A 19,007-nucleotide genomic window follows, 5' to 3' on the forward strand; every position below is an offset into this window, starting at 1 on the left:
CCTTAATATAAAAACTAAGTGGTCAATATGTGTATATGGCTATATGGAGGTGAACATTAATGAGTTGTTACATTTTAATTTACAGTAATCATACAAAACATGTATTTTACATGAATAATAAGCTGTGCTTGGTTGCGTCTTTGCTGGGTTTTTATTTTTTTTCCCGTTTGGCTGTTTTCCCCAGTCATATAGTAAAATAAATTTTAAAAACAGCTTTTAGTAGTCACATTTCAATGCCTGCACAGTCAGCACATAGACATGCGCATGATCTTCCTGTAAAGGCAGAATGTTTTTGGTACTTGTACTATATTGATCTTACAGTTAAGGTTTTCAAAACGTCCTTGTTGGCAACCATGCGTTTGATTAAAGTCCCACGCTCGCCAACTACAATTCCCATGAGCATCCGTTCAAAAGAAACACATTGACTCAATCGGATCACAGCGTCTGCCTCACGCGGTCGCTCATTGGCTCATTCGCACTACGCTTCCCATGATGCATCGCGACGTCACGGCGGAATTCAAATCCAACGGACCAATAGGAAGCCGTCACTACCCCTGTTCACTTTTTAAATTCATATTGGCAACTGTTGTCACAAACTGGCCTGACGTCGGACGAATAAGTTTCGCTAACAGGTTTCTACCCTAAAATCACCAGTTGAAGGGGTTTGGCATATTTTAGAAGTCGATGTTTTAAGTGTTTGGCTCACGTTGTCTTCGAAACGCGGTGAGTTTCGAGCCTAGTTCAGCTTTGCTTTTTAACGTGGAGTCGGCCTTTCCCCGGCTACTTCGCCGACTTCGAAGCAGCTTTTCCGGGCGAGAATGAGTGCGCCGACTGCCAAGCCGCAGCAGCAGCCGCCGCCACCAGCGGTGGCGAACGGCGGCAAACCGTCGTCAGCCTTGGGCTCCACGCCGCTCAAGGAGATCCCCGAGTTGCTGGTGGACACGCGGGCGAAGCGGCGCTACACCCGCGGCCGCTTCCTCGGCAAGGGCGGCTTCGCCAAGTGCTACGAGATCACCGACATGGAGAGCGGCCAAGTGTTCGCCGGTAAAATAGTGCCCAAGTCGCTCATCGTCAAGCCGCACCAGCGCGAGAAGATGACCTCGGAGATCGCCATCCACAAGAGCCTGGACCACCCCAACATCGTCGGCTTCCGAGGCTTCTTCGAGGACGACGACTTCGTCTTCGTGGTGCTGGAGATCTGCAAAAGGAGAGTGAGTACACGACAGTCCGGTCCGGTACCTGCCGCCTCACTTCGCATAACCCTGCCAAGGCAACCAACTTAACTAGTCAACCCAAGAAAATAGTATAATGGTTCCGATATTCGCCGGTGAAAGGGACCGAGCCGGCCCCGCGAAAAGCCTAAATCCGCGTATAATTAACGCCTTTTGTAGATTCACTGAAACACGAGGATGAACCTCCAATTTCCATAATAAACAGGAAGAGTTGACCCCCCCCCCCCCCCCAGCCACCACCACAACCACCATCAAAGTATTGATAAAAAAAAATTTGCAAATAGGTCATTCTGCCTGATCCGAGTGCCCGCTCTACTACCTTGTGAGACGAGTAACCTGACTTGCAAGTTCTTACAGCAAAGTCATCGTTTGGCCGTATTTAAAAAGACACAAGTGCTTTGATTTGTGAGCAAGTCTTTGAGATGTGAGATAGTGCTGTTTGGTGATACAGTGTAGTGAACTCAACCCACTTTAACAAGCAGCAGTTTGACAAATGGTGACTAATTATTGACGGTGGTCTTTTAGAGGTGTCAAAATCCACAAGCGACCAATCAAGTTTAGTCGACAACTATTTGGACTGTGGATTATTCGATTTGAGCAACTGCATAAGGCTCTACTTGAATTCACGTAAATCCTTTCATTTCAGCCTCTCGTCGGTAAATATTCAGATTTCTGTATTCCTTCATGACATTTTTTTAACTGGTTGATGAACTGGTTCATGTAAATTTATCCTGCCACATTTTGGAATTGGCCGAAAAAATTACAAAAAAAAAAATTGTTGGTCTGGCCATAATTTGTGATTCGGGACACGAACCAGCTACTCAGGAGTTAAAAGAGATCTGGACCAGCCACCAGTCGGTCAAGCACGTTGTTGATGATGACAGATGCAGAGATCAATAGCTATGCCGCTTGTTCCGTTTTCCAGTGTTGTAAATTGTTTTACTGATTTAATTTTAGTCGCTGTTGGAGCTGCACAAGCGTCGCAAGGCTGTGACGGAGCCCGAGGCGCGCTACTACATGATGCAGCTGCTCAAGGGCGTCCAGTACCTGCACAACAACCGCATCATCCACAGAGACCTCAAACTGGGCAACATCTTCCTCAACGATGACATGGACGTCAAGATAGGTGAGCGGACGAAAGGGCGCGCCAAAACACCCATCTTGAAACATTGTATGGCATCTTTGTTCAGCCAGTAAAAAAATTTAAAATAATAATAATAATCAGGCCGAGCAATTCAGTGTTCTTCCACTAGATGGCAGAAGGTTGCCTCCCGAACGAGAGCTTTGTGTTCAACACCAATTTGTTCGTTTTCACGCGTTTGGATTTGCAGATTTTGTATGTACAAAAATGAAGAAGGAGAAAGAAAGTGAGGTCAGTTTTGTACCCGGGGAGGGAGGAGGAAAAACCGACTTGAGTGTTTCTCACCTCAGGGGACTTCGGCCTGGCCACCAAGATCGAGTTTGACGGCGAGCGCAAGAAGACTCTGTGCGGCACGCCAAACTACATCGCGCCGGAGGTTCTGTGCAAAAAAGGACACAGCTATGAGGTGGACGTGTGGTCACTTGGATGCATACTGTGAGTCCGACACAGAATTCACGTTGGTTCGGCAGACGCCAATTGATATAAGGCGCACCAAAAAGCATTCCGTTTTCTCCAAAGCCGACAGTGCGCCTTATACCCCGATGCACCTCATAGTGCGGAAAATACGGGGGTGCGGGGGGGGGGGGGGGGGGGGGGTTCGTAGCATCGAAAATTAGTTGGAATTTTTTTTTTAATGCTGATTCTAATCACTTTTTTCCCCCTCGCTGTCAGGTACACTCTGTTGGTGGGCAAGCCGCCGTTTGAAACGGCGTGCCTGAAGGAAACGTACAACCGCATCAAGAAGAACAACTACACCATCCCCTGGGTAACGAACGGCAACTTCTCTTTTGCCACCGGCAGCACATCCGCCTCGCACGGCGGAATTTTGGCCTTCCGGGCCTGGCCGCTTTGCGTGCACGTTGAGACTCTGAAACGGTCCCAAAGTCTTAATGGCAACGTAAATGTGTCCTGCCAACGCCCGTTGTTTTTGACGCAATGCACCACGAAGAAGAAGAATTTTCTTTTTGGGCGTTTGGCAGCACGTGAACTCGGCGGCGGTGTCCCTGATCAAGCGCATGCTGCACGCCGACCCCGGCCAGCGGCCGACCATCGCCCAGATGCTGACGGACGACTTCTTCACGTCGGGCTACACGCCGGCGCGCCTGCCCACCACCTGCCTCACTGTGCCGCCGCGTTTCTCCATCGCGCCATCCGACGCCACCCAACGGCGGCCGCTCGCCGCCCTGGGCAACAAGGGTGGGCGACCGTTTCGTCCGTTCCGGGGAATTTGCCGGCCGGTGGGCGCTGACGGTGACTCGTTTGCTTTTTTGCAGGAGGGTCCGAGGACGCCGACGTGAAGGAAGATCACATGCCGAGGTAACGTGCTTGAATGCTTGGGCAACTAATTTTGGTTTTAGTCTCAACAATTCAGGGGGGGCTTCTCCTAGTAAAAAATATTTGATGCTTTTCTGTGGTCAAAGAAGTGATCAAAATATTAAGTACGGTGGAAAATTGTATCTACAGTCGCCAAAGTAGTTTCATAATACAATAGGTTTTTATTTACTGTAGAAATTACCAAAAAAAAACAACAAACCTTCAATCGAAGGTTCAACGAATTTAAAAAAAAAAAAACCCCCTAATGATAAAAAAAATCACCCAAGTGTATTTGAGCAGTGATGGTTTGTTGCGTGACTAGCGGGCGGTGAAAGTGATGCGTGATTTGTGCGCTAGGGACCTGGAACCGGCCGAAAACAACTTGAAAGACTTGCTGCAGCAGCTCAACAGCATCGTAGCCGCCAAACCGGCGGAGAGGACGCTCGTCCGCCAAGGTGAGGCTCCCGTTGCGCCTGCGATCGCTCGTCCCGCGCCGCCTGTTTTAACGGGACGCCATTTGTTTGGTGCAGAGGAGGCAGAGGACCCAGCATGCATTCCCATCTTCTGGATCAGCAAGTGGGTGGACTACTCGGACAAGTACGGGTTAGGTAAGACTGACGTCCGCAAATTGTGCCGCCGTTAGGAGTCGGCTCAATATCACCTCGACGTTCATTTTCAAAATGATCATAGCTGGGTAAAACCGCCTCTTATTTTGTTTTTGTTCAAAATCAACAACTTTTGTCTTTACTTTTTTTTTTTTTTTTAATGAGCTTAGTTTAGATGCCCGACCCGTCTACAGTTGAGTAAAGGAACCTGTGTCGCATTGCAGGCTACCAGCTGTGCGACAACAGCGTGGGCGTGTTGTTCAACGACTACACGCGTCTCATCATGTACGCCGACAACAACAGTCTGCAGTACATCAACAAGACGGCCCAGGAGTCCTACATGAGCGTCGCTGCCTACCCGCCCGCGCTCAACAAAAAGGTCGGCACGGCGACTTGTGCCGCTCTTTTTGGATTTGGTCCAATTAGCCCCCCCCCCCCAAAAAAAAAAAACAACCCTGGATGATTGCGTGGTGTAGAAGTAATGGAGTTGAATAGTATTTTTCCTCTTTATAATTGTGCTTTAATTTGCTCTTTTTGAAAATAGGTAAAACAAAAAAAAGATGATCACCTCTGATTGATTAGAAAGGCTTCAGTTGTGTAACTTTTTGGGGGGGAGTTAGGGCCCTCATCGCCCAGCCCTTCTAAACGCAGTGTTTATTCTTTACTGACCAGTTGATTTGACTTTTTCATAGTTAGTCTCGATCTCGTCTTGTTCTCCCTCGTTTTGATTTAAAAAATATATATATATATATATATACATATTTATTTCTTTTTTTTTTTTTTTTTGTGCTCGCTTCCCAGATCACCCTGCTGAAGTACTTCCGCAACTACATGAGCGAGCACTTGCTGAAGGCGGGCGCCAACATGGCGCCACGGGAGGGTGACGAGCTGGCGCGGCTGCCCTACCTGTCGCTGTGGTTCCGCACCAAGAGCGCCATCGTGCTGCACCTCAGCAATGGCACCGTGCAGATCAACTTCTTCCAGGTTGGAACGCGCACTTGCAGAGTGCAAACATTTTCATCCGCGCAATTTATGGTTGTCCCTCTTTGCGCATTTTCAGTGTGATCAGTGAAGGGGGCTGAATTGAAAAGGGCACATCCGTGGTGTTCCGATGCGTGCCTCCTTCTAATCGAGACCCTCTTTCTTTGTTTGGGCCATTTCAGGACCACACCAAGTTGATCCTGTGCCCGCTGATGTCAGCGGTGACATACATTGACGAGCGGCGGGACTTCCGCACATACAAGCTGTCGCTGCTGGAGGAGTTTGGCTGCTCCAAGGAGCTCTTCAGCCGCATGCGTTACGCCAAACTCATGGCGGAGCGGCTGATGGACACCGTCAAGGGCGCACACTAACTTTTTACCACCTCATCCATCCTGTCCTTTCCAGCTGAAACTTTCTCTTGCTGTCTTTTTCATTCTGATTCCCATGGATTTTTTTTTTTTCATCTTAAAAACTTGGACACTTTAGCTTTTTTTTATAAAAAGTGATTTTCATGTGTCAAGTTTAAATAAAGTTTCAAGTTAATGCTGACTGCAATTCATGTTTTAAGCCAAGGGTACAGCACACGCTCCAAGTCGCAACTCCACCAAACAGGAAAACAGTCGGATGCAAAAGAAATGGAGAGTTATCATACAGTGTCATGGGCCCTCGAGGACCGGAGTTTGACACCTGTGTCCTATAGTAACAACCTCTTTTTGAACCACATTGACCCAGAATTCTCTTGTTTGGATTAAAGGTGGGCTTTCATACATGCTGCCCAGAATAAATCGTGTAATATTAAATGTCACGCTTGAGGTCCTGTTCCGTGCGTTTTTGGACACACTGCGCACATTTGGCTGTTGCCGCCTGCCCGAAAATAACTAGATTTGGATGTCTGTCTTGGCAGGAAAGTGACATGTGATCTGCAATGGATTTGTTCAGCCTGAGCTCTTGGAGTGGGGGCTACACCTGTACAAATACACTGTGTGAGAGTCAGAAATATGGGGCCGCTCTGGGGTGGAAGCGGTCTGGAACAACACACTGGGATACATGCTAATAGTGCATTTTAAAAAACGTCCACAGGCAGATACATGTGCTTGCACGCGCATCACCTCATAAATTGTTGCAATAATCCTATAGTGAAGCAGCCTTGCTGGGAGTGACCTGTACACGGTTGAGGTGATGAGTCGAAGTCTCACGTAGGATTTGGTGTTTACGGATGAATTGGAGTTTCAGAATATCTTGGGTGGATTGTCAAATTCCCACTGGATATGGATCACGCGGTTTTCCCCTTCGTACTTTTCTCTTATTGTATTGGAGGAGAGCGCTGTGAAGACGGGCCTTTTCGGCGTTCTTGACCAATGAGAAAACACGGAAGTAAGCGGAAGCGCTGCCCTTAAACGAGACAATGTTGCGCAAACGTTCACCTTTCACAATACATTTTTCTTGACATAGAAGTGCCATGTATTTAGTTATGTATGTTTTTAAAGTGTTTTTGAACAATTTCTCATATATTTAAACTATATATTTCAATACATACACACTGGGATTTTTGAGTTTGACAAGGCATTGTCAGTTAACGCTTTTATTCTTTAGGCGTGGTTGTTGTGTTTCCCATTTCCCCTCCCGGTTTTCCCGTGTGTTTTTCTCCAGTCGCCTGGTTGCTAGACGACCCGATGTGAAACAAGTAACCTCCACTACCAGACATAAACAACCACTCGTAGCTTGGAGACGCCATGTCGCCTGCAAACCGGCAGTGCCTACTTGCAGAACGCGGACGAGTCGACGCGTAGTGAGCGGAGTCGGTCAGGCGGCCACTGCTTAAGCTAATGCTAACGCCGCGGTCCGTTTAAAGGGAATGATGGCTCGATGCTAGCGATGCTACTGTACTGTTGTACTGGGCCCCTTGGAGATTAAAACAATGAAAATGAAGACCACCAACGAGGGGAACGAAGGTAAAGTCGCTGTTTTTTAACCTTGTTTCCCCTTACACAAAGAAATATCCAAAATTCTAACTTGCAGACAAAGGTACGAAACAATTTGTGTGACGTCAGAAACAAATTAGTGACGCCATGTTCGCCCCGACCGTCTTCCCCACCTTTTCCCCGGTACGGACCGTTTCACAGTGACGTCACACGTTATTCCTGGTGGCCAAAGTTTTGTCCTTGTCGAAAAAAAAATCGAAAAACTAAACCCTTACCTAATGCAGAGTGGTTGTGTAAACAGGGGAAATGTCTTGAGTGAGGATTTTGGTCGCCATCTCCTCGAAGAGCTGTCACATAAGGTCACTTGTCGAGGAGACGAAACTCTGACTGTAATTTACATTTCAATGGGTACTTGATTTAAACTAAAACAGATTCCCGTAGGAGTAAATTGGGTAGTCTAACCCCCAAGATGAGAAATATTTGTCAATTTTTCAGTTCAGGGTCAGCGGTAGACACTTATATTCTGCCACTGCTGTCTATTTTTAATCAGTTTACCCACTGAAATGTCAATAACAGACATGAAGCATTGTTACCACACGCAGCATCATTTCTTTACCGCACATAATCAAACTACTCAAGACTTCCCATACCGTACCGGCCCGTGACTCACCACAACCGCGTAAATTCTATTTGGCACTGAAGCATGTACTTTCCCTCCCAGACTTCCACCTGCCAGCACGATAACATTTACAACTCTGTTTGAGTTGTCGGAGTTCAGAGCTCTTTTCTCGGACTTTGAAAATGTCATCGTGTCACCTGTGACCGGCTCCGTTGCCTTTCCATGTTACCTGCAGCGAAAGTGATGTGGTGACGACCGGTGACGTGAGGCTCACCGTCCACATTGTCACGCTGCTTGTCTCCGGCAGCCCACCCCTCATGTCTACAGTCCACTCCGGCGCCACCGCCGGCTGACATGTCCTCCTAACGCGCACCCTCGTCTGCCGCCATCATGTCAGCGGGGGCGAGTGACGTCCCAACAGACGAAGACTTCGAGGTGCTGGTGAGTGCCACTACTCCCATAACAACAACATTGTGTTACCATGTGACATTGTACTCATCCTCGGTTGAAATTACGTATTCAACCAAACCACATCACAAAACAAAAGTCTGCTGGGTTAACGCTAACGCGTAAGTCAAGATGGCGCCCGAGTAGGCAGCCGTCAGCAAGTGCTCTCATGAGCCTTGCTTTTTTTTTTGTTTTTGTCACTTTGTGTTTGTTGTTACGTCATGTGGACTTTTTTCAGCATTTTTTGTCCACGACTTTCATCAAGGAGGAAACTCTGTGCTTGGTGGTTGCGCCTTCTCGGCAGCATGGGTATACCGGCACTGTTTTTGACTGGGAGCAATGTCGGCGCCATTTGACTGTCGTTGCTGGACAGACCTGGGGCGCTTGTGTCTTGCGCCTGGAATGGGCAGCATTTTTCACAGCCCCGCTTTGTTCAGCGGAGAGATCGGTGCTGTTGAACGGTCTGCGGCTGGATGGATGTAAGTCTTGAGGAGCCGACGACGAGAAGAAAGGAGCGTTAGTGCGGAGCGCCGATGCGGATTTGGAACTGGGAGTCGCGGCTTGGAGTTTGAAGCGGATTACGTGGCACGGGAGAAGTGAACGAATCTCTTTTCGTCAATGGACGCTACAGCTTCGTGTTTGCTTTCAAAACTTAGCTTCTAGCCGACGCGTGCACATTTTCAGCATGACGTCTCTGATCCACTGGTGAAAGGACACTTTGATCCTCTCCTCTTTCATCTAGAACTGCTTCAGACAACAAAATGTATGCAGAAACGTGGTGAAGATTGCACGACTGTCTGTGTCCTATGTGTTGTGTTGTGTTATTTTTGTTATTTTGACTTCAAAATGGCGCCGCCAGAGTGGCTGCCTTTCCAGCAGCTCCTATATTTTGTTGTTCTACTTCTTCCTTTCATAACTTTGCTGCTGTGAATCGGGAATTTCTCCATTGCGAGACTAATAAAGGTTTTCTTAATGCGAAACTCCGTAGACAGGCTCGTGAGACATGCAGCGACATTGTAAACTCTTGATTATTCAAACACAAACGATGCAGCAACACAACGAGAGAGGCTATATGAAAGCAAGTGTGTAGAGTTACAAACACTGGATTATCCAATTCAAATACAGAGATGATGGTATGTGTGTACAGTTCGGTTTGTTCGTTTTTTTCCTGGTCTTATTGCCATATTGCCGCACCATTGAACATACCCACCAAAATGACGCTAATGCTAATGCGCTTTTTCTCTACATGCGATTCAGCCCGACAATGGCCTCTCGTACTCCGGTGATTATTCGAAAAAGGTACAGCACGTCGCTCACGTTCTAATTGCTTTTTGTATGTCAACGTGTCTTTTCAATTCATACACGTTTCTGTTTTTCTCAGACACCAAAGAAGAAAGCGGGCAAGCCTCCGCCTTCTCTCAGTGAGCGCGCTTCCACAACTCCTCCCCCTCTATAGTAGGATGTCAACAGACTCTTGGGTAAATGTCACGCTTTTCCACGCAGGATCCCCATACCTCTCCAGCATGAACGTGAACTCCAGGAAAGCGGCCATGTCGGCCTGGAAGCTGCCGCGGACGTCGCTCTGTGACACGCCTGGCGGGGAAACGTACTCTGCTCGCTTCACGTCCCTCAGCAACCACCACGGTGCGGGTTCAAAACACCGGCGCGGCGCACCCATCTCACCTTTGGGGAAATGTGACCAGCGCAACTTTTTTTGCGCCTTCACGCGAGTTCAATATGTTGAAGGATTTACAATTGTCTTTCTTTCATGTTCTTTTATGATTTTTTTTTTTTGGTTTGTTTGTTTGTTTTTGTTTTTTTAGATCAGCGATCTGAGTGGGACATGACGGCAGAGTTTCCCAGACACACTTTGCCCACCAGGAAACATCATCACTCGGTGCCCAATGGTAAGTGGAAGCGAGTGAAGCGCCTACGTCCGTCCGTCATTGTTGTTCCGGCTTTGTTGCAGTTGCCAGAGACAAGGAGGAAATGCATAATGAGATCACGCTGCTCAAGAAGGTAAAGCTCCCATTTTTAACGTGGCATTCGAACGAGCTCGATCGCATCGCGCGGCAAAAGAAAAGAAAGGACAAGTGGCAGGAGCACCGTCACGTGTTAAAAGTCTGTCTTTTGAGCGCTTCAGAGCCGTGACGGAAGACGAAAGAGTCCATTTGGACTCTGTCCAATAATTGAGTTTCTCGAACATTTTTTTTGCCTGCGTCTCATGTCATTTTGTCCCCATCGACGGTGCGCAGAGTCTCCACGAGCAGAAGTCTGACAATCAGAAGATGAAAGTCAAGCTGCGACGTCTGGAGGAGGACAACGCCAAAAGAGAGAAGCAGCTGGAGGAGCTCCTGGATCCCACCAATGTGATTGCATCTTGAGGGGCGGGGCGAAGGGGGCGGGGGCGCTTTTTGCCCCACGTAATCCACGTCACGCTTGGGGAGGGCGACTTACGGCGCTTTTGTTGTTCCCTGCGCAAGATGAGTTATCTCACCATGGACGACTTTGCTTAGATTTACCGTCGTCTTATTTTACTCGCCGCAACCTCTTGTGGATTTCCGGTGGGAGCCTTTTTTTTTTTTTATTATTTTATTTTTTTTAACAAAGCAACTTTTGTGGGATTTAGTCTTATTTTCACCGCTGCAATTTTAGGGGGAGTCTTTTGAACCATTCCTTTTTTTTTTTTTTTTTTTTTTCATTGCAAAGAGACTGCATAGGTTGCGCAACTTTAACATGTCTCTCCGCAGAGGTCCGAGTACATTCGCAGCCTTGTGGACAAGAAGCACGAGGGCAGCGTCGTAAGTTGCAAGCGTTTTTTTGTGTGTGTGTGTGTGTGTGTCAAATGAATTCAAAACCAAGACTGCGTCCATACACGCAGGTGGTGAACGGACTGAAGCAGAGAATCCTCAAGCTGGAGCAGCAGTGCAGAGAGAAGGAGAACGCCATCGGGTAGCCACCCTCGGTACTCGGCATTTCTGCACTTTCGGATGATCGGAATGAAAAAAAATGTTCACCGTTTATACCCCAGGAACCTTCAGAGTGAGTTGAGGGCCACCAACCTGCAGGAGATGAAGATGACTGTGAAGAACTATTTTGAGGAGGTGAACGCAAATGGCCTTGGTCACACACACAAAGGGGACAAAAGTATGGGGACTCGTTCACGCATCAGTTGGACACGTCTCTTCATCCTTTCAGATCCAGAGACTGAAGTTGCTTCTGGAAGCTTCAGAGAAAAGGTTTGCTCGCTCTCCTTCAAGCGCGCTTTTGGTTTCCGTCGGCCGTCGTGACGAGCGTGCGATAAGCTATGACTTGGCGAGACAAAAATACAAGCAAAATGGCTCACGCTCAGGTGCTCGGAGGGGAGGAAAGTGCCCCGATGTGCTGCCCAATGAAAATCCGAGACGAAATAACTCCATAATAAATAAACGTGCTCTCGAAACACGGGACAAATCCAGATGCGATAACCGTAGTTCGTCGTAACCGTTGCCAGTAAAATGGCCGCCAACTACGATCCATATCATACAGTTTGACCATTTACGCATGTACGAACACGGAAGACGGTACAAACATGTCAGTTCCAAACCCCTGTACACAGGAAAAGTTGCCACGCCCCAGTCATCTTTCAATCGGCGCCGTGACTTTACGGACGACAGTCGAAATCGTCGACTTTTGCCAATTCGTAGTCTCGGCTGGAGACGCCCATTCGAAAGCGAGGGACAATTTCAGCTTTCGCAGACGGCCAGATTTGTTTCCGTTCAGACGTGTTTTCGGACCGCGGGCTCGGGACCGCGCCGCGTCTCAGGGTCGAGCAGTAGCGTTGCTAAGCGACGGAAGGGCCTCCCGCGCCATACGTTTTGTTCACAAGCTAGGTCGCGGCGGCGGTTAGCGTCCTACGCTACGTCGTGTTCTTGCGTGGGGAAAATCTGGTTGTTCTAATGACGTTGACATTCCAAAAGTGTTCATTGTAACCCAAATCGGCGAATGGAAAATGAACGACGTAAAAATCGGGACTTTGAAATGTGAACGCTGTAGCGGTGAAAACGTTAGCGGGCTCCTTTGAAATGCCGCTCGACTGGAGAAAACATTCATGAATCAATGAATTCAATGGAAACGTGTTCTTTGCTGCCCGCCCCCCCCCGTTTTTCTTTTTTTTTTCACGCCCTTGCAGTGGCATCTCCGAGAGTAAAGTTTTCCGCAGGCAGCAGAAGGCGCTGAGCTCCACCGTGCTGCGTCTATCCGAGGACCTGAAACAGCTGCAGCTGGACAACGCCGCGCTCCGGGAGGAGATGAACACGGACAGCCCCGCCGCCGGCATCAAAGGTTGCCTGCCGCTCACTCAACGCTTCCTTCCGACTGTCCGCGCGCAAAATGCACGCCGGGCTACGTCAATCCGCTGCGCTCTCCAATTAGCGATTGTGCTTTTCATTCAGTACAAAGAGAGTTTTCTCTTGGGTCGAGTATTAGATGAGTCGTATTTTTTAAAACAGGGTTCAGTTCTTAAAACGTGAATCGTTTAATGTAATCACATCAATACAATGCACGTTAAAAGACGAAAATGTGAAGAGAAGTTTTTCTCATCATCATTCCAGTTTGTAATTCTATTTAGATTTAATCAAACAATGTCCAAAAAACAAACAAACCCCAACTCGGTATGACATCATTCTATTGCACAGGCGCCAAACTTGAGGCCCGGGGGGGGGCTGGATCTGGCCGGCGAAAGCCGCATTAGTGGATTGACGTCGTGTTTGCCGCGAAAATGCTAAACTTGCAAATTGTCCATCCATCCATCTTCTACCGCTTATCCGGGGCCGGGTGGCGGGGGCAGCAGCTTTAGCAGGGGAGCCCAGACTTCCCTCGCCCGAGCTACTTCTTCCGGCTCTCCCCGGGGGATCCCGAGGCGTTCCCAGGCCAGCTGGGTGACATTTGTCTTCCTTTTTAAAAATCTTGAAAGATTTCATGTATTTGTTGTTCCTGCTCCCCCTTTAAGAGCAACGCAAGATGTGAACAGTTTTGACTGATGCCTCAGAACTAGTTTTGCGCCCGTTTTGTCATCGCGGCCCTCCCGAGGAAACCGTGACTACAATGTGGCACATTGCGTCAGTCTTCATGAAAATTGCCGTGTATCTCGCAGGGTACAAAGAGTGGAGCAAATACCGACTCTTGAGGAGGCTGCTGGAAATGGAAAAGGTGAGTCCAAACTCATTTTTCCCAAATACGCGACCTAAGCAAGCGACTAAGCAAAGAGTGACGAGAGTCTTCGCGGGCGCCGCAATTCAGCGCCCGATCTCGGCGCAATCTTTCGCTTTGTCGGGGAACCTCCCGCGCGTATCGAACCCTTCGCTTCACGCCACGAGGAAACATCATTGCGCCCAAAATGGAAGTCGCCTCCGAAAATCCATTTCGAAAATTCATTTGCGATTCCGATGCTTTTATTTTCTCGAGGAGGACTCGGCCGAGAGGTCGGACGGCGCCCCGGCGCGCTCTCTTGACCCGTAACCGCCGCTCGAAGCTGAAACGTAACTTTGCTTGCGTCGCGTTGCGTGTGACGTCCACATCGCACGTGTGTGTCCAATCAGAGACTGGAAGAGAGAAACGCCCTCAAAGCAAGGAATCGATTGGAGCCGGCGCCCGCTCCCGTCGTGCACCGGGAGGCTCAGACCGCGCCGCCTAAGCTCCTGGACCTGGCGGTCCAGACGCCGCCCGCGGACACGGCGGATGCCCGCACGGAGACGGCCGAGGAGGACGACGTGGCCGACTTGCGAGGGCGTCTGGAGCGGCTGGAGGCGGAGCGGACGCGGCTGCGCGAGGCCCTGACCGGTCAAGAGTGAGCCGCTAAGCCGCCGCGCCGGCGTCGCGCCGCTTGTCGGCCGCGTTGAAAGCGCCGCGTGTTTCTCTCTGCAGAGAGGATGCGAAACAGACGAGGGCGCGGCAGCAAGAGGAGCGGGAAGACGCCCGACGGCAACACGAGTATGTCGACTGCGCGGCGGCCGTTTTGCACACGTGTAACGTGAGCCTTTCTTAAGACGCCCGCGCGGTCTACTGTCGCTCTCGGAGCTGTCGCGTCACGGATCTCAAATCGCGAGACTAACCTGCGCGTCGGCGCCGGCCGCAGCGACGAAGTCGGAGAGTTGAAGACGGAAAAGGAAGAGCTGGAAAAACGACTGCAACGCTGGCGAGCCGAGCAGGCCGGCGAGCGGGAATTGGAGCGGCGGCGGCACGGGTGCGTCGTAGGGTGTCCGCCTCTCTTGTGGCGGCGGCTCGCCCGACATTCTGAAAGTTGGCTTTGCGCAGGGAGGAAGTCCAACGGCTGACGAGCCAAAGCGAAGAAGAGGCCGACCGATGGCGACGCCGGCTGGAAAAAGAGCAACGGCAGCACGAGTACGTTTGACGCCGGACACGCACCGCCGTCTGAATGGCCGACATATCGCGCCACGCGTGGTTCCTTACGGCTCGCGTCGGGTCTTCGGAGCGTCGGAAATCGTACCGAGCTCAGTATTTCTTAAATGACGCCCCTGCGAAATGTTGTTGGCTCAATTCCGTAACGACCGCCCCACCGCGCCAAATATTTCCGCGCCCCCGACTCGTCGGCTCGGCTGGCCCGACGCCCGCGCGGTCCGACGCATGATCGCGCCAAAGCTTAAAGGTAAGCGCGGCCGCATATGACCGCAAAAAATGTGTCCAGAGAGCGTCACAAGCGCACGAGTGGAACCCAAAAAGGACACCGTGTCTCCTTTGGAGGAACGCTCTGACATCATATGAGCTTCTTGGCGTGATCCGGTGGCTTTTTTTTCCCCGTTGGGATTTGTCAGACAGGAGCTGAGGCGGCTGAGGACACTGATCCAGACTCTGGAGGAGAAAAGAAACGATCGGCGCCATGAGGACCGGCTCGCAGCACAATGTGACGAGACGGACGACGACGATGGTGGTGAGGAAGAGGAAGAGGGACATGAACAGCCAAAGGCAGACTTGGAGACCTGCACAATGGAGAGGAAGACCCAAAGTGAGGTATGGAACCCGATTGCTGAATGTTGCTGTGCAGGAAGTCGCTCCGTTGTCCCACAAAGGATGATTTCTTGACGTCGGCTCGTGTCTTTTTCAAACATCTCGCGACATACGATGAAGAACGATGACGCGCTCCCCAAGGACTGCGCCGCGGCAATTTGGCGTGATGCGGGAAATTGTCCCATTAACAGTCGCCTGACGCTCGCAACGCCTTTGCTCTTGCGGTGCCTCCCGTGAGCTTCAAAAAGTAGTCGGCGGGTTCCGCAGCCTTCTCGATTCGAGCTGCGGTCCTCTTCGGGGGCCCGCCTACTCACGGAAGACGACCAGCCCCTGTCGAAATGTCTCAGTCTCCGCTTTAGACTGATTTCGACACGCTTGCATTTGGTCAAAGGACACCGTGTAGGCTCGTCTCTTCCCCTGCCTCGCCTAGCACCCTATGTCTTGATTTTCTGGCCTGTTTTACGGCCGCTTCTCCTCTTATTTTTCGTTTGCGGGCGTGCCGTGAGAGTTTTCAAGCCGACAAAATGTGCATTAGCTCACCTCACTCAAGGTTTGCAAATACTGATCTGGACTTAGTCTTCTGACTTTTGATTAATTCAGTGATTATAAAATCTCTCTCCCTCACGGAACATAGAATCGACCGTACTTGTCTCACTTGCACGTGATGAAAATGTCCTCTTCAGGCCGGGGATTCCACCGCTTCACCGGACAGAGGGGTCTTGGACGAGACCTCCTTGGTCAGCATCCAGGCCGCGTTCAGGGGCCACCTGGCTCGCGCGCATCACCTTGCCTGCAGGTGAAACGCCCGCCTGCGCTCCCGTTCGCGCCGCTTACGTTGCCAGTCAACAACTCGAGTCTTGCGCGTGTGTGCGAACAGTTTGCCAAGGGAAGCGACATCAGAGTCGGAAGACCCCGCGACCGCCGCGGCCGCGAAAACGAGGTCGGGCGAGGAAGCGCCGCGGCCCGTCCCCACGACTCGCAGATCGCCGACGCCCTCCAAAGGTGAGAGCGGCCGCGGGCAAATGCAAACGGACCTTCGGACGTCCGACGTGTGAGGAGGCGCATTCATCTGTTCCGGGGTCTCTGGCCTCCTGTTAGCACACTCACTTTAGAATCGGACTCTAAAAGTAAATCTTTAAGTGCCAGTCGATAAAGGCGTTGTAATGGCACAGGTACGCGTCTAATCTCCATCCAACAAACCCATAACAGGTCGATACAGTTTGTTTCCTTCGAAGCACAACTTCGCATCCAAGCGACACACTTCCTGTATTGCTCACGTGATTTATTTTTTTCTAGGCGATACACGCGCCAATATGGCATTTCACACTCGCGCACTGGGCACAGTGCTGACGCACCAGTGTCGTTCGTCCCATCGCTATTACGACGCCACCAAAGCGAGACCAACCAAAAAACGCTGGCGAGAGGCAAGGATAACTTAAAAAAACAGAAATGGCTTGTCGTGAAAGGACAAGAATGAGCCTAAACGAGTAGAATACTAAACGCGACTTGGAGTACAACAAAAAAAAAAACGACATGAAAAAAGCAAATGCAGAAAAGTCGTGAGCAAGGTTGAATAATCCGACAGCAGCAGTCGTCACGCGGCGTGGCTTTTTCAAGGCTGGAGGTAACAGGACAAGATTCGTGTCAGGTGCGGCTCGTGAGGGAACGCCCACTCTCCGACTGGAGTCCGAGGAAACAAAGCCAACAAAACGGGATCACACGCAGAAGTGAACGTCAACTCATGAAACCTCCCCTTTATACTTGGCGTACATATGTCAGCCGCAAAACGAACACGTCACGACTTTTATGATGCACTTTAAGTCGGGCTCCCATGCGAGATGGACATTTTTGTAAAACCTCTGCTCCATCACAAGATATTTCGGTTTCATTTTTGAAATATATACAGTATCTATTTTGTTGTCATATTGCAGTCTCTGAATGACTACTGAACGTAATCGGGTAACCTGTTGAAAAACAACAACCGCATCCACGGCAAAAGCGGGCCGTTGCGTTTGCCCGTCGCGTCGCCCCGCCCCGCCTCGTCGCAATCCCGCTCTGTTCACTGATGGGAGCTGCCCTGAACTCGCCTTCCGTTTTTCAACCCGGTTCGTCTGCGACGCAGATCCGGACACGGGTGACGACGCCTATTCGGAGGACTCGGACGATTCGGACGACATCATCGTGGCTGAGTCATACCCTCGGAGAAGCAGAGAGGCCAGGATCCTGTGACCGCAAAGGGACGACGGGCGTGGAAAACCTCCCTGCGGAATATCACGGCGTGTTTCCGCACCGTAAATTTCTCTGTGGACTTGCCGTCGGCGGGGAGACCCCATCGCCCCCGCCACCAAAAGTGCCTTCTCGTACGGAGCGAGTCGCGCCGGAAAAATGTTTGGATGAGCCTTAGTGACGTTTGATTAGAAGCGCGAGTTCCATGGCTGTGTTATTCCGATGAATGCAGGTGGAGCACACTTACGTTCGCGGCTCTGTTCTTCTCCTTTTCGTAACCTTTGAACATAGTTTTGAAAAGGGATTTCCATCACATTTCAATTCCAAGAAATGAATGTCGCGTCATCTTGGAAATTTGGAGAAAAAAAGGAATTGTCGTTGTCAGTGCAGTGCTATTAGATGTGTTTATATACATTAAAATCAAAAGTGGAGCATGCGTGAACGCTACCTGGTTGTAACGTGATGCGAAAATGAAGCGCAGATCCGTATAAGGGACTGTTTGGCCCTGAGCTTTTTGGCTGTTTGAAAGTGCTCTATAAATACAGTTGAGTTGAGTTGAGCTTGACTCATTAGCATTATTTTACGTCATCAAAACCAGCTGTACCTTGTAAAGGAGACAGATTTTTCAGAGGGAAATTTCATGTTTTGGTCTTGATGAGGAGAGGGTTTTTGTTTGATTTTCAAGGAACTTATGAAAGTCCTGATTCATTTTTATGTGAACAGTTATGATTTTTTTATGTTTCGGAAAGGGAAATGAAATGTATTTTCATTTCAAAGAAATCTCAATTCTTTTTTGTAGGAATGTGTTTTAGGAATGTTTTTTATAACAGATATTTTTTTTGAGTGACAAAATGGAATATTTTTGTCTTCAAGGAATGGATGGATGATTATAAATTTTACTTTTTCTGAAAACGCAATCTTGTTTTTCCTTTTTAAGAGACATTTTCCTTTGAAGACAAAGATTCAGAATCACCGATTTTCAATGAAAATTAAATAATTTCATTCAAAGTCGGAGAAAAAATGTCCCCTCTCATATATATATATATATATATATATATATACTGTACAGTATACATTATATTAACACACACACACACGCACATACTTCATTTTTTTGGGAGACAGAAAAAGTAGAAATTGCTCTTGTTTTGCCAACCTTAGGGGCACAGATTTATCAGGTTATAAATGGATCGCTTTGTGCTAAAACGTGAAATTTAACAGGGAAAAATTATGGCGTGATAACGTGAAACCGCTCAAGTTATGACGTCGAAGTCTTTGCGTCAAAACAAGAACATCAAGTTTACACCGGACCTTTGAAAAAACTAACACATTTTCCCGAAATTACCGATGGCTACCCCTCCCCGAGGTGACGTTTAGCAGGTTTTAAAGTATTGAAGGTTTTTTTCTGACCTGGCAATAGTACGCTTCCGTATGTTTATTTTTTCCTCGTACAATCGATGACGTCATTTCATTTTGGGAACTCAGTCATTTACTGTCCGCTAGGGTTCGCCCTTG

The 19,007-nt window shown here is 49.2% G+C and overlaps 2 protein-coding genes across 3 annotated transcripts; both read left to right on the forward strand.

Annotated features, from left to right (window-relative positions):
- Positions 1-597: 597 nt before the first annotated feature.
- plk1 (polo-like kinase 1 (Drosophila)) lies at positions 598-5,822 on the forward strand. Its single transcript, XM_086120384.1, has 11 exons — positions 598-1,211; positions 2,190-2,358; positions 2,664-2,808; positions 3,046-3,139; positions 3,354-3,570; positions 3,648-3,690; positions 4,045-4,142; positions 4,218-4,295; positions 4,517-4,671; positions 5,094-5,276; positions 5,456-5,822. Exons 1-11 carry the CDS (start codon positions 819-821, stop codon positions 5,642-5,644), a joined length of 1,764 nt encoding a protein of 587 aa, XP_085976510.1. The 5' UTR covers positions 598-818; the 3' UTR covers positions 5,645-5,822.
- Positions 5,823-6,896: 1,074 nt separating this feature from the next.
- On the forward strand, positions 6,897-18,409 carry iqce (IQ motif containing E). 2 transcript variants are annotated; one of them, XM_086120613.1, is made up of 22 exons: positions 6,897-7,225; positions 8,050-8,255; positions 9,519-9,560; positions 9,643-9,682; positions 9,765-9,905; positions 10,085-10,168; positions 10,231-10,280; positions 10,517-10,630; positions 11,012-11,062; positions 11,143-11,213; positions 11,293-11,365; positions 11,460-11,500; positions 12,433-12,584; positions 13,396-13,451; positions 13,841-14,088; positions 14,166-14,231; positions 14,377-14,484; positions 14,556-14,642; positions 15,074-15,269; positions 15,950-16,062; positions 16,144-16,268; positions 17,389-18,409. In XM_086120613.1, the coding sequence occupies exons 2-22, from the start codon at positions 8,205-8,207 to the stop codon at positions 17,493-17,495; spliced, it is 2,016 nt and encodes a 671-aa protein (XP_085976739.1). In that variant the 5' UTR covers positions 6,897-7,225; positions 8,050-8,204; the 3' UTR covers positions 17,496-18,409. The 2 variants fall into 2 exon arrangements, with proteins under 2 accessions (XP_085976739.1, XP_085976740.1); XM_086120614.1 differs by having other exon boundaries at positions 8,122-8,255.
- The last annotated feature ends 598 nt before the right edge of the window (positions 18,410-19,007 follow it).

This window comes from Hippocampus guttulatus, chromosome 9, assembly GCF_054856545.1.
Source record: "Hippocampus guttulatus isolate MCC_2025c chromosome 9, RoL_Hgut_1.0, whole genome shotgun sequence".
NCBI classification, from domain to species: domain Eukaryota; kingdom Metazoa; phylum Chordata; class Actinopteri; order Syngnathiformes; family Syngnathidae; genus Hippocampus; species Hippocampus guttulatus.